Source organism: Musca domestica, unplaced genomic scaffold (genome assembly GCF_030504385.1).
Source record: "Musca domestica strain aabys unplaced genomic scaffold, Musca_domestica.polishedcontigs.V.1.1 4, whole genome shotgun sequence".
NCBI lineage: Eukaryota > Metazoa > Arthropoda > Insecta > Diptera > Muscidae > Musca > Musca domestica.
The window spans coordinates 10,749,990-10,776,861 of record NW_026712328.1 but is presented as its reverse complement, the minus strand read 5'-3'; the positions used below and the strand labels follow the sequence as shown (position 1 = coordinate 10,776,861).

Genomic DNA, 26,872 nt, shown 5'->3' with positions numbered 1-26,872 from the left:
AGGGGGTAAAATGCGCACAAGGGATTCCTTTTGTGGAATTTCAGACAATTCCATTGAAAATTGTGGATAAAATCATCAAAATACCAAATATCGGGGGTACCGTTATATGGGGGGCTATACGATATCGTGGACCGATATACCCCATCTTCGAACTTGACCTGCCTGCAGGATCTGTGCAAAATTTTAGCTTCCTATCTTAATTCGTTTAGACTGTAGCGTGATTACAACAGACGGACGGACAGGGCTAAATGGTCTTAGAATTTTGTTTGAAGAAAAAACTAGTTTCAAGAAAAAATCATGGGTCGACACTTTGTGTGTCTTTAATAATTGGCTTCGTCACTTGCAAAAACAAAATTGGTTTCAAACCGAAAAAAATCGTTTTTAATTTTCGGAAGAAGTTAAATACGAAATTAATACCACTTTCGGTCGGAATTCGTTATGGTATAGTAGAAATACTGCCAACCTATTCAAAAAATTAAGTTTGTATTGATTATATTCTTTATTTTGCAATTGAATAGTTAATACTGCATACCATCGCTGTGAAATAAATTGAAAATATAAGCGGTTTTGTAAAAGAATTAATAGCAATTCTTAAAATAGGGCTTTCTCTTATTGATTGTGAGAAACGTTCTTGTGTTGCATGTAAATATTTAATTGTATTAAGGTGAGATAATATAGCTGGATATATGTGTTGATTAATATATAATAAATGAAATACGTAATTCCACAGTTGATACATTAATGTAATTGTTATGCCGTTAGTTTACATTATTCATGTTCACAACACTATGAACCCATTTCCTTCTGAAAATTCAATTAATACGTGCATAACAGAGATTTTTTTATTCTAAAGTTAAACGGCATCAGCTGGACTTTGAAATTCCGACAGTGCATGAATTGGATTCTGGATTTTTTTTTGCGATCCCTTGCGAACTTTTGCACGCACTTCTTCTGGCTTCTCGGGTCTCACTAAAGGTTTTTTTTCTGGCGCCTTCATTTTCCAAACAACGATGGGCGACTAAATATAAACGAGACAAAAAATTATGAGATATTAAAATTGTTATGAAACGAAAATTAATGTAACTGTAAAATAATAAAATGAATGACTTACCGTAACTGTTCCTTGTCTGGTATATTTTGTAGATGCAACGTAAGAGTATTTAACCGTTAACACAACGGCATTCATTAGATTTTTAGCAGCTTGGATTAAAGACGTTGCACTGTCCAACTGCAAAAATTATATGTAATATACAACTATTATATAGAGATACAAGATATGATTTTACTTACCCCCGAAACAATTAATTCACCACTTATGTTTTGCACGTCAGCTTTTACTTTAGATGTTATTTGAATTTGATGACAGTAGAGAGCTATGCGTTGCAAATAAGCCAACAAATCTTTTTTGGTCGAACTCTCTGGGCATTGCTCTGCTATTTCACGTGTTAATTTGTCAAGTTTAGTGCCAGCCTCAGAAATTTTTTTTGCAGCATTTATAACATCCATTGTAGTTTTTAATGGCCCACGACCCCTAAATAATTTATTGTATTGTTGACAATATTAGTAATACATTACAGTGCAATAATAAATGCTATTACCTTGTAAAATCTGTCATTTCCATCATAATCATACACATATGCTTTGCTAAAAATATAATATCATTTCCGGTATCATCCCATTTAGCTACTTCAGAATCAAAAGTTAATTTTTCCCGTCGGAATAGTTCCACTTGTTGGGCAATTTTTTGTTTATCTTCTTCTGTCATTTTCCGCATAGCTTCCTGTAATAGTAATGAATTTCATCAACCCTATTTTACTGCAGAAGTTTTTTTGGTATATGCATTTTTATTTGCAGCTTAGAAATTTTGTGGGCATTTTTGCAATTTCATTGCAATATATAGAAATTATTAAGTACCCATCAAAATGTTCAAATGTGAAAGAAGTTTTGATACGTCTAGAAGTCAACTTTCACGTCAATTTACATGTTTCTAGGAATTGGAAATAATTTGACATTTTTACTACAAACAAGTTATAAAAATATTTTTTTTATTTATAAAAGTAAAGCAAATCGAATATTGAACAGAATGTCTCCTTCAAAGAAGCACGTTCTCAAATAATTCAATTTTATTGTATGTGTAAAACAACAAATTTTAGATTCACTAAAATTAATAAGTTTTCAATATAACTGAATGTCCATAATTTTTGTGTAGCACTGAACAATTTTCACTTAATTCCGAATTCCGAAACCAATCATCGAATAAGTTTGTCAAATATATAGAAAATAAATTACTTACCCTTGCAGTGCAAATTCCGCTTATATCAGGATACTCATCGACTGTTTGGTCAGCGGTGTGTGCGCTAGCTGTAAGAAACGGAAAACATTTTAATCTATTATGTATGTATATACATACACTTACAGCGACTACGTGTTTCCAGAGTCATGTCTTCAACTGGCTCAAATTCAGTATCCGTATCCAAATCTTCAGAGCTCTGAAACCAAAGTATTTTTGATTAGCCCATATTATTTGAATTAACAAAAATATACATATATATAATGTATCTATATATATAAAAGAAAGTTGTGTTAGTTACTACGCTTATAACTCAAGAACCGCTGATCTGATTTTAACGATTGAGACAAATTCGGAATTGTCTCTTGGCAGAAAAGGATAAAATTTTTGAACATTTTCATTTGACTTTTAAAATGTACAATCGTCATGTTTTATACAGCTGATTTTCTTTTCCCATTTTGAATTACTATTTTCGAATGTACATTTGTAACGTTTTTTTGTTTTTGAATTCTAATATGATGTGTAGTCTTTTTGGGTAGTATAAAACGACAACGGAAAAAGCTGTTATTTATAGATTTTATGCATTTATTGGGTAAGTGGAACTATACAAAAAAATTAATATTTTACTATAACGAACGGTTTTTTAAAATTAATTATCTTTTGCAGACGGGTTACATTGAAGTGTAGTACCGAATTATGTGGTGGTAAAACTGAATAGATGATGACAACAAACTCAAAGGATAAAAAATTATGAAAAAAGAAACTGAATCGGGAAAAATTGAGAAAAAAATCGAATTTCAAAATAATAGTATAGCTTGGTAAAGACCTTTAAACATTTGCTTTAAAAATCAGCCAACAAGTTGAAGAATTTTTAGTTTGTTTTTCTTTTTTTTTTGTCAATTTTATATAATGTACTTTTTATTAATTTGGCTTAACATATTGAATTCAGTTGCTTTTTTTTTTTGTGAACAAAAAAATATTTTTACCATATAAAATAAAGTTATGTTTGATACTACGCTCATTACACAAGAACGGCTTGACGGATTTTAACAATTCATACAATTTCGGAATGGTATCTTGCCAAAAATTCTTGTGTATTTTTTCCAATTTGACATACTATATGAAATGTAAATTCTTTTGTTTTGAATTCGGAATGAATTATATTAAAAATGAAATGAGTTCGCAATACGATGTTAAATGGCGATCTTTCATGTACAAAATTGGCATCTACCTTTAAACAAGGACCTACATCGTTCTTCAGCTGGAATGGTATCTTGCCAAAAATTCGAGTGAATTTTTTTCAATTTGACATACTACATTTAAATGTAATTTTTTTTTGTTTTGAATTCTGAATGAATTATATTAAAAATGAAATGAGTTCGCAATACGATGTCAAATGTTATGTACAAAATTGGCATCTAGCTTTAAACCATCGTTCTTCAGGTGGAAGATGCGAACACATTTGAACAAACAAAAATGACCGACAACGCGTGGATCTACTCCTTTCATATTACAATAAACCGTCCAATGAGAAATGTAATGCGAAATGCATTGGGACTGCAATCAGTGAAATAACAAATAAAAAGGGCGCAAAATATACATTTAGTAAGAAAAGGATTTCTATCCTTCCAGAAATTCTTCCTTAACTTTTATAATAATTTCGGCAAATGTTAGTAATTTGAGAAGAAACCATCCTTGCAAAAAATGATCACGTTTTGATACAACCATTATATGATTTAAGCTATTTTCGGGGAATGGAATGTACTGAAACAATTGCAAATTAGGATCAATTGAAAAAGTTACAGAACAATTTGTGGAAGATACCCGCTGGTCCATTCTGTAACTTTTATCAATTGAAAAGTTATTAAAATTTATTTTGTATTGCAAAAAAAAAGACGGTACAAACAAATAACGTTTTTGCAAAATAAACAGTGAGCAAAGTTCTTAAAAAGTTACAGAATAGGGCCTATATAAAGACCTTAAAAATAATATCATATTCAATAAAAATTTTCTACAACCCCTATTGGCTTTGGATTGTGAAAATATGAGAACATTTGCCGCGAAAAAGAGCTAAATGTGACGAAAATGTAAAAAGGTTTTTATAAAACAAAATGGATAATATTTTTTATGGTGCGTATTAAGTACACATTGAAATTTTATGTAGAATATTTCTTCCTTTGGAACTATTCCCGAAAAATAAGTTCTTGGTATGAAATAAGTATTTATGGGATACTGGTTTTTCAATTGTGCAATTGCTTTGAACGTATCATTTGGCTTATTGTTATCAGTAATACTTCCGAAGACGCTATATACTGAAAATAAATGGATTTCTAGGAATCTTAATGCTAAAATTTTAAGCAAGTAAACAAATTAAGTTCCCTCCATTATTGGGTAAAGAAAACATTGTTATATAAAATTATCTGAATTCAAACGTCTTCAACTTTAAACTCTAAATACCAGTAGAAACATTTGGATAAAGCAGATAGTTAAAAAAAAAAAAAACAATAAAGTGGGTGAAGCTTTTAAACAATATTATACTACGAAGATAGTTATCTATTGCGGGTAATGTTATATGTGCGCTATAAGAAAACGTGACCCTAGATATTCAATGTTCTACCACCGAAGCTAGAACCCATTACGAACTATAAATAAAACCCGTGGGTTTGGTTAATTTGCGATGTAAATATTGCAATACCTTTTTTAAGTCTACTTTCATATTTTATTTATGATATTATGGAGATGTTGCTAAAACTACATGCAAATGTCTCTAAGGATTGAGAACATTAATTTCACTTCCTCGAAGGCAATATCCATGTTCTCGTTTCATCACCAACATTTCGGCGATCAGTACTTTTAAAATCGCCTGTGATTTAGTCCATCAGCATTGCTCTAAACATTTTGCATCACTTAGCAACATTGAAAGCGCATTCAGCGAGGGATTTTAAGTGATTTTGTTTCTTTCCTTTCATGTTGCTTTAAGCTTTATTTCAAATAATTATTTTCGATTGGAGTGGCCAAACCAACAACATCACACATAATAATCGTTATAGAAAATGAAAACATAACATGGTTTGGCCCGATAAAAGCTAATCTGGGTCATGTTTTGGATAGGGTGAATATGTAGAAGAATGTTCTCAATATATCAATCAATTGAAATTCATTAATATGCATTGCTAATAAAATCTTAATCTTGAATGTGATTTTAAACCATTATCCTCTATAATGGCCCAGCTTGGGGGACTGTGCAAAGTCACATATACGATTGCAAACTACATAAAATTAATTTCTTATGATCTGAATATTTTGAAAATGAAAAATAAAATATTTATATGTTTTTACTTACTCTATTCATTAACACGGCACGACGTATTTCACGTACACCGTCATATACTAAACGAGATGCATCTATGAATTCATTTTCGTCAACTTCCTTATTTGACTTCGATAATAGAGCATCAACTGCGGTATCAACCCTCTGGTCAAACTTGGGCATAACTGAGTAAATTAAAAGATTGATACTACTATAAAAAATAGTAATGCAAGAAAAATACCTTGATCACGTAAAACTTTTACAGCTTCAAGAACTCGCTTAGTGTAAATACATGGTTCATAATTATCCATTTCAGCTTCGACAACATTGCAGACTCTAGCAGATCTTCCTTGAATAGCTCCAGATGTAACACGTAAAATTTCCGCGTCACCCATTTGCAAAGCCATTACACATTTGTTCACATCTTCGAGAATATGATTTTCAGACACGGCTAAGAAATCATCTATTGTGGTTATGTCATCTACAGCTTCTGTTAAAATCCTCACTTGAACTTCCCATGCTTGACGATAGGCAGTCATATTTTCATGTGCAACTTTCGAATTAGGTCTAACAGTTAAAATCGATGCGGCATTTATAACTTGCGGGCACAAACTTTCAATTTGAGCCGCTGCATATCGCACCATTTTAACCCCATCTTCGTTGCTTGACATACTGCAAACAAGATTAGCAACTTCGACAAGTTTTTCAGCGTGCTTTGTAAAAATTTCAGATTTTTCTCGAACAAGTTTCTCGTTTCCTGTTTTTGCTGCTTCGATCAAATCAATTAAAGGGGTAGTCGTTTCCAAAAATGAATCAGAAACGTGGTCTACCACGGCTTTACGCAACTGTCGTCGCAAGTCCCTAGTTTTTTTGCACATCTGATCAATAGCTCGATCCAGTCCGGGAGAATTATCCTTTTGGCCGACCTTTAAAGTAAAAGTGTAAAGTATAGTGTAATTCAAAAAATTGATGACATAACTGTTACGATTTCCAAAATAAATTAATAGAAACTAATGGATACATTTTATAAAGCAATGAAAATGTCTAATGTCCCTAATTATCACACCATGCTTTAATTTTTTCCTCTTAGAAAACCTTGGATGAAATTATAGAGTACAAGGATTAAAATAATATAAACTGGGAAGGCTTGCTACAAACCTTGAGTAATTTTGACACACCTTTATTCTACTCAACTAATGACGTCAATGATAAATGTTTGTACCTACAGTTAAAAGGAAATTCATTCGTTTGATCATAAATGGATGAGTAGAAGAGAAATTGTATTTGCTCAGTCCCTAAGAGATGCGTCATATAAAGCATTCCAAGAGAATAGCACTGATGAGAATTGGAGTATTTTCAAAAGATATCGCAACAGGGCTAAATCAGTGATGAGAAATGTGCGGCGTCAGTTCTATTCTAGACATTTTAATGGAATGAATTGTAAAGAATTATGGCGGGCTTTAAAAGGGTATACAGGGGTTGTACAGGTGATGAGTGTGCTGATTATGATGTTGATGCGCTGAATAACTTTTTCGCATAAGGTGCTGGTCCTGATGTGGTTGGATTGATTGATGTTGATTACTTTGAATATATTAGTAATTTGCACTCATTTGAGCGTGTAGGAAGCGAGGATGTTGCAATTGCTTTAGGTAAAATTGGGTTGAAGTCAGTTGACGTGGATGAAATACCACTCGAGTTTTTAAAGATTTCGTTTCCTCATATTTCTCACTTGATCTTGGACTTGTTTAACTCGATTATAACTACATCAGTTTTCCCTGTAGCAGACAGCTTTCCAATCCCGAAAACTTCTGCTATACGTTCCTTTAATGATATGCGGCCCATATCAATTTTACCCATCTTATCTAAGGTATTTGAACATATATTAAAGAATCAAATTCTGTCTTTTACCAGGAATAAAATATTTGAATCACAATATGCTTTCCGTGCTGGTCATAATACCACATCTTTGCTGTTGCATCTCACTGAGTCTATCAGAGGCAATATCTATCTAAAGCGTTTAATTCTATATGTTATGCTACTATATACGTAAACTCAGGTATGGCTTTAATTTTCCCAATACAGCATGTAAACTGATTATGGATTATATGAATCATAGGTTTCAATTTGTTAAATTGAATGGTATAAGATCTAGTGTTGCACACCTGATTTTTGTTGTACTACAGGGCTCTGTTTTAGGGTCACTCTTATTTATACTTTATATGATTTCTCTGCGTGTTTGGATCCAACTCTTATGATGCATTTGTATTTGCTGATGGTATTTTTTTATTGTTTAGTGCTAATAAGAGACGTGAGACTATTTTAGAAAATAATATAAATGTGTGTCTTAATTCAATACTCCAATGGACTAGTAGCAATTTGTTGACGATAAATCCTTCGAAAACAAAAGCAATTCGATTTAGTTCCAATGAGATGGTAATAAACATTTTAATTGGACAAACTATGGTACATTTTTTAGATCAGCATAAGTGCTTGGGAGTCATTATTGATAGGAGGCTTAATTTTGACTCATATTGACTCTGTTGCTATTTTCCAACATGGATCAAGTTCAGAATTGCTTATGCGCTCTTAATGCCGTTGGTTTCCTAGGCCTTTAAAGTCATATCTGGAACTGTCCATTATAATATTCTTAAATTAAAATGCATTGTTAACACTATTATCCGATATGTCTATAATATTCGCCGGCGTGATCATGTTTCCCCATTTGTTAAGCAGTTTCTGGGATTGCCTTTCGAACGATATGTTATTAAAACTGGTATACACTTACCTCTGTGCAATATGATTCATTTTACCCGTTCCACAAGAAACGCCCAGATTGTTTTGCCATGGATTTTTAACTCTCAATTTTAGAAGTCTTTTGTAATTCGCGTTGCAAGATGCTGGAACTTCCTACCTCTTGACCTGCGTATTTTTTCGCATTCTAATAATTTGCTTCGTTTAAAGTTATGTAACCATTTAACTACTACTGAATTGTAACTTTGCATAATCTTATCTTTGCTTTATATTTTTCCATTTTTCACTTGTTGTTTCTTCGAATTTTCGCCTATTCTATCATTCTTTATTTAACCAAAAAGTAGTTGCGGCTGGGGAGCCAACAAAATAAAGTATTTTATTATAAAATGAACATATGTATTATTATAGTTAAGATATTTTCTATTTGGTAATATTATTATGAAATGCTATTTTTGGCCTAATGAGGCTTCTGTGTTACAAAATATTGAATAAATAAATAATTAAATAAATAAAATAGAAAATGCTATAATAGCATGTTTACATGACATAATAGTTATCAATACTTTGATGTAAACAAAATGAATAATATATATTCAGATTCAAATATAGGTATATAGTTTCGAAGAATAAACTACTTACACTGAATTAAATCACTCTATTAGATAAACTTAATTGATAATTGATGTTACAAGTAATAATGTTTTTTTTTTAATAAACTTATTTGTGAACAAATTTAGAAGAAACTTGCGGAGATATGGTTGTAGGTAATAAACAAGATATATTGTACAGTCATTTTACAAGACACCTGCCTCGAATGCTTCAAACCCATGAAATTGATGAAATACAATAAACAGACCACAAAATCTTAAAATAATGAGTTATTTTGACAGACATGAAGTTATGATCTACAAATCAAAAATGGTTTCATATTATATATATTTATATTTTAACTTTTTTAGAAATTAAGGATTTTCAATAATGGATCACAAAAAAATATCCATTATTGAAAATTGTAATTTGAATTAGCTTTATCGATTTAAAGAAGTAAAGAGAATGGTATATGGTGATGATACCCCTACGTCTTACTAATGAAGCACTTAAAGTATAAAGTCGGTAAACACCGACTAGCCCATCTTCTAAAGGCAGGGCCGATAAATTCCATATTCACGTCAGATCTCCGATTGGGAGACATATTTAGAAAATTGATGAGAAGTATGAAAGGAATCGTTTACTTGTTTCGCAAGTAATGACCCTTAGGTCGGGAGTTACCAGAAAGGGTAGACCGGATGTGATGCTTATTTTCCATTAAACCTTCTGGTTATTAACAGTTTTAGTCCCTTTGTGGGGGAGATGCCAGGAGGAGCGGACCGATATATTCCATATTCACACAAGATCATGAGTTGGTAGAAATATTGCGATGCGCCGAGTTTGAAAGGCTTTGGATGCTTATGTCGCGTTTTATGAGCTTCATTGTTATCCAAATTTTTGACCCGTTGTGGGGGAGGTACCAGAAGGAGTGGTCCGCTTTTGCGGTTCTTTATACAGATTTTGCGGTTCTTGACAATATAGGAGTAGTCCTATATTGTCAATTTTCGTACCTGAGATAGCACTGATAAAAATATTAGGATTTGCAAAGTTATATCGATGAGCCAAGTTTTGGCCGTATCAAATGATATATAACCTCTGAAGCCATATTGTTGTGGTATAAAAACCCTAAATTCATAGAGGCGTTTTATGCAATGCCGAGCAGTAAACGGCACAAAAAACTGAGATATTGCACATAAATACGAGGACATCAATCTATAAGAAAAAATAATTTATTTACAACTTACAGAGCAGAAGCGTATGATCTACAGAATCAAAAATCTTCGACAAATGAAGGTCATGAACCGCGGTTTAACAACCACGCCGAAACTGAAAACTACTTTAACATTTAAGCAGAAACTCAACAATACCCAACTTTATAAGATGCTCAACTATCTTTGGCAGTGTTCTAATTGGGCGTAGATTTCATAATCCACATAAAAAAATGAAAAAATCAGCCGGTATTGATGGAATAAGCAACGAAAGCTTGAAAATGTTGTCAAAGAATGGAGTCAATCATCACAAGCATATTCAATGTTTGTTTAAAACTGTTACATTTTCCAAATTAATAGAATTTTTCAAAGACCACCCCAATACATACAATAAGCAAATCGTACGATTATTAAAAATCATATAGAAATATTATTTAATTGTGATCTGTTGAAGAGATATATGAAACAATTGTCATGTTAAAATAGTAGAAGATACCTTTTATTGTAGAGAAATTATTTTAAGTAGTAATATATAATAAGATATATAGTTTGAGAATGTAACGTATTTTGAGATTTTAAGACAGCGTTAAACAGAAGAAGCCAACCTGACAACACGAGTAGATTTTATTTCTGAATAATTTTTCTTAATAAAAGTTTATGTGTTTCATTTTATTTAAACTGTCATTGTACTACATTTGGGTCCAGGGATCTCTGAATAATCTTCAATTGTTCACTTGACATTTTTCTCAGAAGTGGAATACGGATCATCTTGTTTAAGAAGCGTCTACCAAGAATAGATGGAAAATTTGCACAAGTGCACGGTAAAGCAATTACAAGCAAAATGCAGAGTAATTGGTGTTTCTTTGGGTGATTTACTAACTTTTATATCAACGGAATTAATGATCAAGGATTGAAACAGAAAATTTCCAATGATTATATTACCTGCAATCAAGTGACATCAACTCATACTGTAGCTACAACGTGGTAAGAATAGTGCTGATACCAATAATGAATAAGCCGAAACGTAGCAATGTCGACATCACAGTTTCAGAGAACCAAGGCGATGACAAGGCGAATAAGTTCAAATGATTTTTATTGTGGTGTTGCTGGCCATAGAGCAGTTGACTGTCCAGAGTCACAGAAGATGAATAGGTGCACGATATGCAAACGGACTTTACACGGTGCAAGTGAATGTCAAAAAAAAACACCAAATGCGACTGTAAACAAAATTAAGGACAACGGAAAGTCTAACGAAATATTACTAAAACTGGTCAAACGATAGAAGCATTCATAGATTCTGCAAGCGATCGCTGTCTGATCCGAAGAAGCTTTGTAACGAAAATTGGCGAAACGGAAAAGTGCAATGTTGTTTTAAATGGATTTTCTGGAGGCAAATACGAGTGCACGAACGTTTATATGTGCCACGAAACTTTTGTGGTGGAAGATTTAATGATTCCGAATGATGTGCTTTTAAGTCGAGATGTTTTGCCAAAAAGATCGACGCACCATAATTGAAAGCGACGAGTGCTGGGTGCAAAGAGTAAACACGATTTATAGTAATGAAAGTTTAACTGCTGAAGAAAATAAGGAATTGCAGTTGATCATTCAGAAAAATCGTCAAGTCGCCTCCAAGAAGTCGAGCGCGAATTGGGTAAGTGTAACTAAGTGAAAATGAAAATTGCATTTCAAACGTCCAAGCGTTGCAAATATTGTGAAGGACTTGCTTAAAAACGAAATTGTAAGGAAATTGAGTTGTCCGTACGTATCGGGAATTGTATTGGTCGAAAAGAGAAATGGTGAACTTCGTTTATGTATTGATTATATGCAGCTGAATCAAATAACTGTACACTACGAATTCAACAGCATGCCGTTTGGGTTGGTAAATGCTCCCGCAATATTTCAGCAATTTCATGAAACCAGGAGAAGTTTAAGCGTAACTTGACGTAATAATCATCAGTAAACCAATTGATAAAGGGCTGGAACGATTAAAAAGATTTTCGAAGTTTTTAAAGGAATGTTCGTTCCTAGCCGAGAAGATTTCTTATTTGGGCCATATCGGTACACAAAAAGGTATATCACCTTGAGAAGGAAAGGTTAACGCAATTATAAATTTTAAAATACCAACGTAAATGGAACCATGATGGTACTGCTAGATTAATCTAAAACAGAACATCGACTCTACCGGAAAACGAAAAATGTACTACTATAGCAAAACAATGTCATGTTGATGTTGGTCACTAGGACTAGGAGAAGTCTTTCGAAAATGGAAGAAACGTTTTGGTTTCCCCGTATGAGGAAATATATTTAGGAGTGCATTTCATTTCATTTCCGATATTCGGGATTTTGACGATTTAAGCCTATTTTTAGAGATGTTTCATATTTGGTACTTAGAAATGGTAATAGACCCTGTCACAGAACATTGTCTATATAGATTCACGTTTTCCTACGGCCCCCATGTCACGTTCGCAATAGAAATCAACCACTGTACCAACCAATTGACTACATGGGTCCACGCTTTCTTATAGCCTCCATATAACGGTACCTCCCGATATACGGTATTCTTATGATTTTAAACAGTTTTTCTAAAGGATTTGTTTAAAATTCTATATTTATTTTCTGTAATGGGATCCACGTGTGGTGACAGAACATTGTGTATATAGGTCCATGCCTTTCCATTATGTTCTCAACAAATTTTGTAATTGTAGACATAACATATGACATACCCACCTGTCACGCAAATAAATGTGGAGCCAATCTTATGGCATCTAAAGAAAATACCTAATAACATTTGTAGCAACCAATTCTTAACATTTTTATATAGCTGATCATAGCATACTATATTAATTTTAGAAAAAAGGTAAAAATATCGATTTTCTACAATAGTCGGATTTAAATCCTCATATCGTAAAAAAAACTTAAATTATCGAAACAAAAATTCAGTTTTCTTCTAATTAATATGTTTTCTATCAATTCCCAACAATAAATTTGTACTACAAGGCACTTGGTTTTGACCGTTTTTCGTTTCTCTGAATAATTTTTCTTAATAAACGTTAATGTGTTTCATTTTATTATTTAAACGGTCGTTGATTTCATTTGGGTCTACGAATCTCTGGATAATTTCAATCGATCACTTGACACAAGTAAGCAAAGACAATAAGCCATGTGGAGCCGACCATGTGATACATCACTATAATATCTTAGAAGCCCTTTTAAATTTTGTAAGATTTCGTTTTTCAAATAATGCCACACAGCCCTGCACAAATGTTGCCTTTGGTTTTCGACTGGGAAATTTGCGGACTAATTGCGACCTGAAAATAATACCCCCAAGACATAGTGTTGTAAGATGAAAAAATTACTACAAAATGTACAATTCAATATGACAAAATTAAAAAAAAATACAAAAATTAAAAAATATATATCGCAAAATATATTAATTTCTTTAATGGCATATTTCTGAGATTTTCTTAGATTTTATAGATTTTTTCAGTCCAGCTGATTTCGCTGGAAGTAAAATTATTCGCGATTTAGTGAAAGTTTTCGTATTTCTTTACATAAAAGTTATGGTCTATTTTACCTTTGTTTCTCGAAAGATTGGGGAACAAGTTGATCTTTGGCATAAGGGAACCCAAAGTTAAAATATTACGCCCACATGGCATGAATGGAAAATGTATACGGTTTTAGATTTTATTAATATTAACAACCTTACAATATGGAACAGAGATACTAGCCCGACTATTTTATTTCTAAGCTTGGCGAAATTAAACGGGTCATTGACCTCACACTAGTATCCGACATAGAACAAACTTAAATATATAGCTGGATTATATCCGAAAGAAGTCTTTCTCAAATCACCATTGAATAACATTCATCATATCTGAAAAATTATCGCCAACCCAATGTTATCGCAATCATAATAGTGGAACTAAGAAAAGTTCAAGTGGGCTTTAAAAGATATAGCGTTTGTAAATGTGAAAAAGTACCATCCAACTTTATATATATCCATGGTTTATAGTCAGTCCGATTCAATTAAAACTGTCCGTAATTATAAAAAAAACTAATATTCGAAAACATTATTACATAATTTCCAATCCTTAATTCTAACAAGTAAGCAAAGGCTACAGTCGAGCGTGGCCGACCGTTGAATACCCTACAACACTATAATAAACGATACAGATTATATATGCGAGATACTCGAAAGAATTCCACAAGATATTGTGACAAATAATAAAAGAAAACCATTAGGTTTCGTTCTCTAATTTTCGAAAAATAACAACTTAAACTAATTTGCTCATTTCCAATTTATTGGTAGATGTTGCACGTAAATGGTCTTCCTAGATCTTGAACCAATATTTCCCAAAGACCTATAATCTCTCAGAAGTGGCCAAAGATTAAAATTTATTATTTGTTTTTGACTGAAACGCATCTATATGAGATACAGACACTTGACTATATTCTTCAACGAAATAGTCAGAAGTGCGTCTTTCCTGTATTTCTGAATTCTCCAAAACGTCGCTGGAATGGACATTATCGTATTTTGTCTACATAAGTTGGCAAACTATTTCACACATTGGATTTTTTGGATGGCCATCCAAAACTGCTTGGTTTTTGCAATGTCCGGTAACCCCCATTCAAATGTGCGTGAGGATCGGGCGATAATTACGACCTGCTGACTATTTTGCAGGTTTTTGGTCCATTTCAACCCCTAAATATATGGCGATCATCTTCAAAAAGAGTAGGCTTCTATTCTGACCCTCATCTTATCCCCATGCAAAATTTCGTAAGGATCGGGCCATAAATGCGACCTGTATATGATATCCTAATATCCTAACTACTTAGTTTTGTTAGTTGTAGAAACATTACCAAATGTTTGATTCAAAATGAAAATATGCCAAAAATATGACAAAATTGAAAAAATATGAGAAAATATTACAAAATCAATATTTTCATTTTTTTCTTTCCTATCAAGAGGCCATTCTGAATTAATGAGAACTGTCGAAATCAGTTCAGCCGTTCTCGACATATATGAGATCTTTCAAACATATCTTCTTTGATAGACATATATTTCGCACATATTTTGCTATATATCCGATTTGTTGGATGTTAAAATAAATGTAAAGATCAGAAGTAACCTTGTCATGGCTTTGTGGTTTCGCCGGGATTTAAAATATTCGCGGTTTAATGAAAATTTTTGAATTTTTTCAACACAAAAGATATGGTCTATTTTACCCGCTAAATATTATCCGATGACCACCCAAATTGGTAGGCTTCTTCCCTGCCCTAAACTCCAGCTACATGCGAAATTCCGCGTCGATTAGTCTATAATTAGTCTATAGTCGACCTGTATAGCTACTGCAAAATCCGACATTTTTTCAGTATTTGGTCCATTTTAACCCCTAAACATTTGGCGATCATCTCCAAAAGAAATAGGCTTCTATTCTGACCTTAACCCCACCTTGGTGCAAAATTTCGTTAGGATCGGGCCATAATTGCGACCTGTAGCGTGATTACAAATTAACATGGACAGACGGACATACATAGCTAGATCGACTAAGCTCGGCGAGCTAGGAAGATCCATATATACTTTCCTATATGGGAAACCAATATTTCGAGGTGTTACATAAATTCTGGCCCAATCAAACTTATAATACCCCCAACACATAGTGTTGTAGGGTATAAAAAGAAGGTTTCTTAAAAACCTTTATTGTACAATTTTAACAATAAAGAACTCTAACTTTTAACCAACTAACTTTAAAGTTTTTTTTGAAGAAAGTCTATAGAAATCGATTAACCTCCGACTAGGCTGTCGTGGAAACATAACATGGATCATCGTGCTGATATTGACTAAAAAGGAACCTTGTACTATACTTTTGCAGAGTTTTTTGGTAACGAAGGCAAACGAAAAAGCTAGAGCGGGATCTACGAACGAACTTCCAAAGGCGTCAGCCGCAACACCAAAACACCAAAACATCGAAGATTGAAAATTCTAGAACTCCCATTTCTGGACGATCTTGCTGAGACAACTGCAAAATGCGTACAGATATTGCAAGAAGTTATCGAACATTCTGTAGAATCCCGTAAGATGGAGCTGATTTGCAGAATCTATACGTTACACTTTTAAATTGTTGGGAAAATCAAATCCAAATTGCAACTTTTGTAGTGAAAAATTTGTTAATTTATGGTGTTAACTGCCTAAAATTTTATTATCTTTTTTAAATCTGCTGAAAAAAAATTTTCACAGTAAAAATTTACAAACTCTCCTTGTTTTAACTGATTTGAAAGATGGATTATCGAAATACATTTTGTTATAATTTGTACAAATTATTTTATGTTTGTACCCACAACAACAACTATATTGTTTTTTAAATGAAAACATTTATTTTAAAATGTTGATACTTTTTTAAGGAATAACGAAGGATATAAGAAAAAAAATAAGGAACTGAACTTAACTTCCCGAAATTATTTGACATTTTTATGCTTAGAGTTTATATTGTTATGTATGAGTTGAATAAATAATAAAATGACCCATAATGAACCAACAACTTTTGTTCAGTATAATTCTTTGACGACCAATATGATGCAAGAAGTGAAAAGAAATCAATCCACCACTTAAATAAAAACTAGACACAATTCAAATCTCCTCTTAGGACGAAAACGGCTTAAGCCCACATAAATACGATTGGATTATTGGAGCATTCAATATGCACATACTCTGGCACCAGAAACGCCCATAGAAACTGTTGTAGAATAAACGGTTACAGTATGTACGACAGAAAAAATAGTTTTAGAGCTTGCGATGGCAACGCGTAATAAAATTCAATATTCTGACATGCGGTAAATGTCAAAAAACACTTACTTTTCCCTGGCGGACGATCACCAAAGCAAATGAGTGCTTATTATGATATAATCAATTGCCATTATAGGGTTTCGCTACACTATGTATGGCTATTTTTTGGTGCACATGTGTGCAATACAAACATCAGCAGAACCGCATTTATGCCCACCTATAAGCTTTATAATTTTTTTTTTTACATTTTACGAATACAGCGTGTCACACGTGTAAAACGCATTTCGTCTGATAGTGCGATATGGGTATATGCAAACGTATAAGGTTTGTAAACCTAAAGTCCGTTTACATAGAAATCTCTATCCAGGTTAACACTCATAATTGAATAAGATAAATCAATTGTGATCAATGTTGTTACGGCTAATCCTGTTAAATATCTGTATATGTAATTTCAATTGCTATTATCTATCTCTCTTCATAGCTAAATATTCGCTTTATTTGGGTCGTGAAAATGTACTTACGTTTGACATATATTCTGTCAATAAATCCTGCAATGCTTGCCTTACAGCATTGCATTCAGCAACAATACGTTCTCGTCTTTCATCACGTGTACAATCTGCATCAGCCATCAGGGCTGCAGCGCTAATTATACTTTCCAATCGTTCCTCAAGTAATTGTCTTGATCGCTTTTCGCTATAGGTCAACGGATCCATAATTACACCTTCCTATAATAAACACATTATTAATAAATTATTCTCTTTTTTTTTTGTATAGACCTACGTCAAAATCGTCAAGAGCTGCAGCTAATTCTCCTGCACCGCTATAAATATCAGTAGGTTGACAAGACTTCCCTTGTGCAACGTCACTAATAGTGTTAACGGCATCACAAACTTGCTTTAAAATAAAGTCTCTATTTACTTTAGCCAAGTCTAGTTCTGGGTGACGAACATAAACCTTTGAAGCTGTCAACAACATTGTCGAATGTTTCTTCAGCATTGCACGCGCTGCAGCTAAATCATCGCGAAGCTGTGGGTCCTTCAGTTCTTGTTGTCGTTTAGCTGCCTGTTTTATTAATTCGTTTGCATTTCTACCGAATTGCTGCAAAATAATTATATGTTCAAATTAATATTAGTTTATGCAAAAATTTGTTAAAAAATATTTAATATTTTCAACTCATTTTCGGCAAATTCCCAGCATTAATTTGGGAGACGAATAACAATTAGAAGGAAAACAAAGGAAAGCTTAATGAAATACAACAGTTATTGTTGGTGTACTTTTAAGTCTTCAAACAAGCCTCAATATTCGTAACTGTGGCACCTTATATAACCTATTTAAAAATACAAATCAGAATTTCAATATTAGCAACAATATAAAAATGTGTATTAAAGTTTAAAATGTGTATAATATATTGACCTAAACTAAACCAATTTTATTTAGTTCCAAAACTTGTATATAGAACTAAAATTTAATTAAAGAGCTTCAATAATATTTGAAAAATAAATATTTGTAATTTGTGTGTAAATATCACCTACAGTTCTTAAAAGTTACAGAGTAGTTCAAATTTCTTTATTTTTCAGATTGTATTAAAAAAATTACTAGTTCCAATATTGTTGGCACTCAAATGCCCCTCTATCCACTTCTGCCGACAGAAACTTCCTATGTATGGCGAACACATCATGCACCGGAACGTGGTGGATCTTAAGTCAGGATTGGCCGTCAGCAAAGCAGGGTTTGAAGCATAATCATATGCTTTCGTTGCAGTACCTGCTTGGGTGTTACCGTGAGAGCCATCCCAACCATCATATGGTGGATAACTCTCCCCCACCCAGTGTGTCAGGAAGGACATACATGATCTAGAGAGGGAGGTCCAGCGCTACAAGAGAGAGCCTCTAGATCAAGAAGCCTATCAGGCAGGTCTGAGTGGCATTCACACCGATGCAGTCGCGGATGCTATTAGCAGTTATAAAGTGAATGCCGTCCTCGGAGTCCACCCCCCATCCATTGCAGCCGAAGAACGTCAGCTGCCTAGACAAACCAGGGTAGTTTTGGCGCAATTACGTTCAGGATGGTGTAGTCGCCTCAATTCGTATTGGGCACGAATTGATGAAGATGTGCGTGACGCCTGCCCGGCGTGTGATACAGGCCCGCACAATACGCTACACCTTTTTAATTGCTCAGCCAAACCTACCCAACTCACTCCAGAGGATCTCTGGCTACAGCCCGTTAAAGTAGCCGAATTTCTAAACCTGGAGCTGGAACCAGATTAGCAGAACACAAACACACACATGTACTACTGCTACAACAACAACAACAACGTACGGACTGGAAAGTTGATGAGGCAGCAGGCATTAAGTGGGCTATCGACACCTTGGTATTGTTCCATAGACGTCATAAGTCATAACGAGAAAAATATGAATGGTTCTCCTTTCATTTTGGCAGTGTTGGGGCAACCCACATAAACAGTATGGCATCTCATGTTGCAACATCTAAAATGGCAACTCTCATATAATAGGATGCGGTGCAACAATGGTAGAAGAATATAGGTAAATGCAACGTTTGGGAACTTTAATATGCCAAATTTTTTAAAATGTTTTAGGGAAAATATTTGGAATTTTGAATGTTTTTTTATACGACGCAAATCAAATTTTAATAATTTTTCATTCAACATTTTCGATTCCAAAATCCGTTTGACAGTTCATTGTCCCAGCGATGCTACTACCTGTATTTTTCTACCATGGGTGCAACCGCCTATTCAATCTTGTTCTGTCAGTCAATCGAGTCTAACTCACTACATTGTAATTTGTTTATTCATATAAAGTAGTAGCTGTAAACGCTCATCATCCAATAAATCATTGTATTTTTAGTATTAACAAACATTGTCTTTTATTCAAACAATAAAATCACAACAGACAGTTTCACTCGACATTAATAATGTCACACATGAATCCATTCGTAACTTTCTCTTAAAAATTGGTATCCCCCAGCTCCTAACAAAATCTTTCCCACCAATGCTAGATGGACCTTTCCTCAGATGTCAAATATCTTAGTACGGTTCTCGACCATAATTTAAACTGGACGGAAATATCAAGAAAGCACGAACTCGGGGTCTTAAACTGCATATAATTACATGGATATATGAGTCAATTGTCCGACCGTTTCTCAGCAGTGAAGCTCTAGTTTGGTAACACTCGTTAGGGAAATCATTCTACTAGCGAGGCATTGATATAGTTCAAAGAGTTGAACCGTTTTTGATAGCAGGTGCAGTGCATCTTTTCGAATTTTCCAGGTCGACAACTCGATTTTGACACCTTGATGCCACAATTTCCGAGTGTTACACGAGCATTACTCCGGGATATTTGAACAAAATTTGCTAGGTAAAATGGGATGCAATGTCCCGAAGAAAATCACTCATCTCAACGTGACCTAAAACTTGTGGATATCATCACTTGTCATTCTAAAATAATCATTGCAATACAGAACCGACAGTTATTCTTCAGTTATCCGGAAATTTAATGTGGCTAAAGACGAAACGATAATGTCCCATTCGTGGATAAAAATCTAGTTCTAACAAATTACAAAAAGTAACGAATTATAAACTATTATTAAACTTGTTGTTGCTCAACCACATCTTCATTTTTTCATTTTTTTTTTTTTTTTTTTTTTTGAGTCATCAGTATGGTACAGCGGTACCTTACTGTTTGATATGCATTTCATACAAGCTTTCAAATATTTGGAAATGACGGAAACGTAAATTTGTAAAAACTGATCTTTATTACCCTCATGTTGTTCATAAGTTCATCTTGACTGGATGCGTTCTTTAAGCGATTCAAATCATCTTCAACAACGTGCAGAGATTTTAACAGAAGATGTACATCGACCATGTCGGCAAGTATAAGCAATCGTGTTACTGCAGAAAGAAGATTGCGAGCGGCTCTCACCATGTTGCCACGTTTAAGGGAACTACAGGGATCTTCGGAAAATTCTCTTGCTGCAATGCTCATTGCATCACCAGATTTACGAACTTCATCAACAGCCGAGAGCATTTCTTGCGTAATATCTGGATTTTCATATGCAATTTGTTCGCCTTTTTGGATAAAATTTTCAGTAGCCTTTTCAACTGCTGCAACAAGAGCACTTGCTCGTTTGGATTTACCTGCAAATATAGTTTAGTAAGAAATTTATATACTACAATTAAAACTAATAATACTAAAATTCGAACAAAACCAAAGATGTTATTTTAATTCAAGTTTATTCGATTATTCATACTAAATTATGAATCACATGTTCTTTATTGATGTTTAGGCAACGGCATAACTTATTGTTTACCAAAATATTGCATCCAAAACAGTGACTCTATAACAGGATCAGAGACTATTTATGTTGATAGTCAGGCGGCCCTTTAAGCTATCAAGTCAAGTGATCTTAAATCGAGAGCACTAAAACAGTTGCCCGTACATTTCCGTGCGCATTCTTAAATCAATATCAAACTGTGGACTCATATTAACGTTTTCTAAGAAAGATCTAAGATCTAAGATATTGGCGCGCTTTTAACTCGGTCCAAAATAAAATGTATAATGTTACAATTAGTGTATTAAGACCAACCTTAGCTGCAGGTAGATGTCTTTTTGTGAGGAGACCGCCTTCTTCCAAAATTTGTGAATTCAAATGGGCACTGTCTTTATAAAACCTACCTCACTATTAAGGTAGTATTAAAATTTCACCCACTCTTTACATTAGTTAGAAATTTTTCTTGAAAAAATGGAAACTGTTATAGCTTTGAATATCCTTGTGGAGCACATAACATGTTCGGCTTTTTCATAAAAGTATCGAGGATTTGACTTTTAGAAACTATTCTAATTTGCAACGGAGTGGGAAATAAGCTACAACATAGATTATTTTCTTATTGAATTGTAATCTTGTAATTTGACTTCTATGAAATATTTTAATTTACAACGAAGTTCAGAATAAGCTACAACATAGATTTTCATATTGAATTTTAACACAATTTGTTCTCAAAAATTTGCTGCTTTTCGGGGTGATCTTTAAACTTGTACAATAAAGCATTTTTCTTGGTATTGTTGCTTGTAAAATTTCAGAAACACACTGCCAGAAAAAAAACAAATAACTATTAGTTCGTTGTAGTTCAGTTCATAATTACTTTTACACTATTTTCTGGTGTGTATTTTTTAGTAACAATAACCGAATTTATGACTTACCTTTCTTTTTTTTGCTTGGACCTTTTGTATTAACCAACGTTGTAACTTGCAAAACTAGTGGTTCTAATGTCTTTTCGACAGACATTGTTCGAATTTCCAAATTTTTTGGATCCCACTTTAATGCAATTTGTCCAAAATCTGATAGAGTACCCATATTTTGCCTTCAGTCTTTGTAATCAAACAACGAGATACCAGATACAGACGCTCCTCTTCTCTTGATGCAAAAATCTATTTTTTCTGAGAGTTAATGAATAATTATGGATTATTTTCAGCTGACATAAATAACCGTCCGCAAAGAGAGCACGAAATAACAAAGATTTAATTACTTAAATTTTGTATATCTTTCACAAAGTGAAATAAAATTTCTTCAGATCTAAGTCGCTTGTATCGACATTCGTCGGCGTTATATTCTTTGTATCTGGTAACCGGAGGCTTAATGTACGTTTACATACAAACCGTAATTGGCATTAAGCCTGATATTGACCATTTACGATAAATTTGAGAATGCAAAATATTAAATTGATTGTGGGTGGTCAATAAATAGGATAAAGCAGGGTAGAGATTTTATGTATAAAGGTAGATTTCCGCAAACAAAATTTTATAAAACATAGACACGACGGTTGTCTCCCACGAAATTTCCTACTTCATTATTTTTATTTGTATAATTATAAATAGGTCACAATTAATATCCATTTAATAAAAGCTTTAAGCTAATTGAAGCGTACGATAACCAAATATTTGAAAATAATGGTTGCTCAGAACATTTTCCACTAAGAACTTACGAGTTCTGTAAAAAAAAACATCCCTACCATGGCCCAAGTATAGGGTCCTGCTTTCAAGCAAGCTTACTACGAAATATAATGTTAAAATGAATAATTGTGATTTAAGTCACTGAACAAGAGATAAATAAATAGCCAGCAAAGTGTAAACAAAATGTTATACCCTCCATCATACATAGTATGGAGGGTACGTTAAGTTCGTCATTCCGATTATAACTCATCGACATAATAATTGTAGCCCCAACAAAGTATATATATTCAATTAGCGTAAAATTCTAAAACGATTTAGCCCTGTCCGTACGTCCGTCTGTTGTATTCACGCTAGAGTCAAAACGAAAAAAGCAAAAATTTTGCGCAGATCTGTCTTCAGGCAGGTCAAGTTCGAAGATGGGCTATATTGGTCTACGATAACGTATAGCCCTTATATAACGGTACTCCCAATATTCGGTATTTTGCTGATTTTAGCCCCATTTTTTAATGGAATTGTCTGCACAAGGTGTTTCTTGTAAGTACTTTACCCTCTGAAAAATAATTGTCATATCATATCATATAACCCCCCCCCCCCCATTTTGACCGTCTACGGGGCATTTCACATCGGTCTCAAAACAATGATTCCATTAATTTTCAGATAATAAGCATTAATTTTCAGATAATTGCTTACAAAAATTGCATAACAACTTGCAGATTTCAAAAAATTCACATATTACAAAAGTTATAAATTTTTTAATTTTTAGCGAGTAACGAGAAAAGGTGGTAATTCGTTATGTGTAGACAAAAAATTGTGCTAAGTGAGCACAGCACAGCACAATTTACCGCATCTCGATATTTGAATTTTTACAAAAATTACAGCAATTTTTCTGAAAAATACTGTTTTTTTTTTCTAAATTGTCATATGCTGAAAACGGTTAAAGATATTGAAGAAAATAAACGGCACAAATAAAGCACAACCCAACACAACTCTTAATTGTTCGAAATTCGAAAATTGCAATTCTGGCATACTTTTGAACATGTCGTCTTTTTCGAAATTAGTAAGAGATATCGAAAAAATTTTAACGGCACAAATGGGCACAAACGGAGTACAACTCAGCACAACTTTAAATTTTTCGAAATTCGAAAATTGCAATTTCAACAGACACCACATCAACAAGGAATGTGGAAATCAAATTATACATATTCATATACAAAGTTTAAAAACATGGATAAAGCAGTTTCATATTTTCTTTACCTCGAAAAAAGTTATCGTACCGTCGGCGTTGACGTTTTGTAAAGTATATCAACTTTTGCCTCCTATTATTGGAAAAAATTACCAAAGTGAAATAAATGATCAAAGGAGTAGAATACGTTAACTTAGAATATCAATCTGTTTTCAATCTCACGGCAGCGGGTTCCACGATACCGAATTAACCCGAAACTACAACATCCCAGTTTCGGCCAACATGTTTATGTTTGTTTATTTTTCTCCATTGGGAGCAGCATATCCCGGGATGCTTGCTCCGGATTTTATTGGTCCGTGACGGGATTAAAGAAAACCCCGGACATTGATTCTGTGAGACTACAGGGAAAGGGATTATGTTGCGACGTGCTGCAGTAGCGTAGTCCCCAGTGAGTCCACTAGTTCGTCGTCCTCATCAGTGTCGTCGTCGGAGTATGGAACTCCACCGCAGTCTTCAGAACAGCAACCAACACCGCAGCATCTAACGCCACATGTTGCTGAAACCAAGGTGAATGAAAATTGCAGCCTACAACGTTGTTATGGTTACAAGGTACTAAGAAAGGATCACACCAGAAGTGGAGCACTATAATAATAATTTCACTATCACTGTTCATTTAGTGGTAGTGCACTAACCCTTTAGTGGTAGTGAAAAATAAATTGCACTACCACTAACCCTTTAAATTAATTAAATTTAAATTTTAGTGGTAGTGAAATTTCAATAGCACTACCACTATATTTAGTGGTATTTAAAAAAACTTGCACTAAATTAGTGGTATTTCATAAAAAATAGCGCTAAATTAGTGCTATATAGAAAAGTAATCAAATTTTATAAATATGTACTATATATTCTGGATTGTTGTTCCCTACTCACTTCAATAAACTTCATTATATCTGGTATAATACTTATATACATAGTGCTTTTTTTTGGTTTCGCTAAAATTTAGTGGTAGTGCAATTTTTTTTTTGAAAAATCACTAAATTTAGTGGTAGTGCTATTAAAATTTCACTACCACTAAAATTTAGTGGTAGTGATATTTAAAAAAAAAATTGCACTACCACTGAAATTTTAATAGCACTACCACTAAATTTAGTGGAATTAAAAATTGCACTACCACTAATTATTTAATTCTTAGTGCACTAAAAATTTAGTGCAATATGCCCAACCCTGAAGTGGAGGTGGGGGATTAGCTTTCATGTTACACCATTCTCGCTTGAGTCTCTAGAGACCCATACATGTAATGTATGTGGGTAGCAGTCAAGTGTGGAACTGCCGTGGTAGAGGTGCTTAATGTGTATGTCCCGCCGATTAATAGCGGTGAGCCGCGTTACTTGGCAGATATTAGCACATTGTTGGTAATGTCACAGTTCGCCAGACTTAACCATAGTGTCACCTGGTCTGATAAATGACGTGACTAGGCCGCACTTTCCTTAACCATGGGAAAGCTCAATGGCTAGAGTTCAGAGAATTCACCAACCGCCGCTTCAGAGAACTGCCCAACCCTTCTGATGTTCTGGTAGCAGAAAGGGTTTCCGAAACATCATCAAAGCTGCAGCCACTAGCTATATAACTGCTGGTCGAATACCCGAGATAAGACCAAACTACCACAGCAGAGGCAGCGGAATTAGCAAATGAGCGTGATGATCTCCGTCATACCAACCCTACTGATCCTAGAATCAGTGGAAGTCAACCGGTTGGTATAGGAGCATAGGAGGAAAAAGTGGCTAGACCATCTCAAGTGTTGGAATATTGGAACCGATATGAGTAAGCTGAGGGTAACGGTTAAGTCGCGCTCGAACCCTGGAAAAAAGGATGGGACCTCAGTCACTTTTAACGACGTAACGGTGACTAATCCGAAGAGGTGCGCTGAGTATTTCAAACGACAATTGGTCGAGCACCCCGAGAGCGACAGGGCGAAACGAGGGCACTATATCGTATCAGATATCTTCCCGCCGAGGAGGAACCACCACGCGTTGGGCGCAGAATGAATCTCAATGGTAATGCTGAATCTCAATGGTAAAGCTGGATACGCCGTGATTCGAGTACCTAACGAAAGTTATCAACCTGTCGCTAGCCATACAAATAGTGTCCGGAGCCTAATTTCAGGCAAAGATTTCAGTAAAAGCGAATCGTACATGCCGATTTCACTTTTGTCGCCAGTAGCAAAGACTCTTGATGCTTTACTCCTCCCGGGCATTAGAGGAAGCTATCCAGTTGCCAACCATCAGCACTGTAGTGAAATTTTGGTCTGCGCATGTTCAAGTCGTCCGCGCAATCCACAGCTATCTGCGACAAGATGAAAATTAGGAACAAGGTCCTCAAGGCGCTAGCAGGCAGCACTTGGGACGCGGACAAGAAAACCTTTTTATAACGCCATAGGTCGGTCTATGGTCATCTAAGTGGCTCCAGTGTGGTCTGCGTGAGAGTCATCCCAACCATCATATGGTGGATACAACTCCCCCACCCAGGCGTGTGGAAAGACATACACGATTTAGAAAGAGAGAGGTCCAACGCTATAAGAGAGAACCTGCAGATCAAGAAGCCTATCAGGCAGGTCTGAGTGGCATTCATACCGACGCAGTCGCGGATGTTATTAGCAGTTATAGAATGAATGCCGTCCTCGGAGTCCACCCCCCATCCATTGCAGCTGATGAACGCTAGCTGCCTAGACAAACCAAGGTAGTAGTAATTACGTTCAGGATGGTGTAGTCGTCTCAATTCGTATTGGGCGCAAA

General features: G+C 34.3%; 1 protein-coding gene across 2 annotated transcripts; it reads right to left on the bottom strand.

The window, feature by feature from the left end:
- Nucleotides 1-480: 480 nt before the first annotated feature.
- Nucleotides 481-22,568, bottom strand: LOC101900820 (catenin alpha). Of its 2 annotated transcripts, XM_020037649.2 has the most exons (13): nucleotides 22,474-22,568; nucleotides 22,148-22,384; nucleotides 20,708-21,084; nucleotides 17,712-18,029; nucleotides 17,453-17,656; nucleotides 5,842-6,526; nucleotides 5,634-5,785; nucleotides 2,417-2,489; nucleotides 2,294-2,361; nucleotides 1,599-1,780; nucleotides 1,291-1,531; nucleotides 1,112-1,228; nucleotides 481-1,018 (listed from the first exon to the last, which is right to left on the bottom strand). In XM_020037649.2, the coding sequence occupies exons 2-13, from the start codon at nucleotides 22,299-22,301 to the stop codon at nucleotides 854-856; spliced, it is 2,736 nt and encodes a 911-aa protein (XP_019893208.1). In that variant the 5' UTR covers nucleotides 22,302-22,384; nucleotides 22,474-22,568; the 3' UTR covers nucleotides 481-853. The 2 variants fall into 2 exon arrangements, with proteins under 2 accessions (XP_019893208.1, XP_005175749.1); XM_005175692.4 differs by having other exon boundaries at nucleotides 22,148-22,530.
- Nucleotides 22,569-26,872: the final 4,304 nt, after the last annotated feature.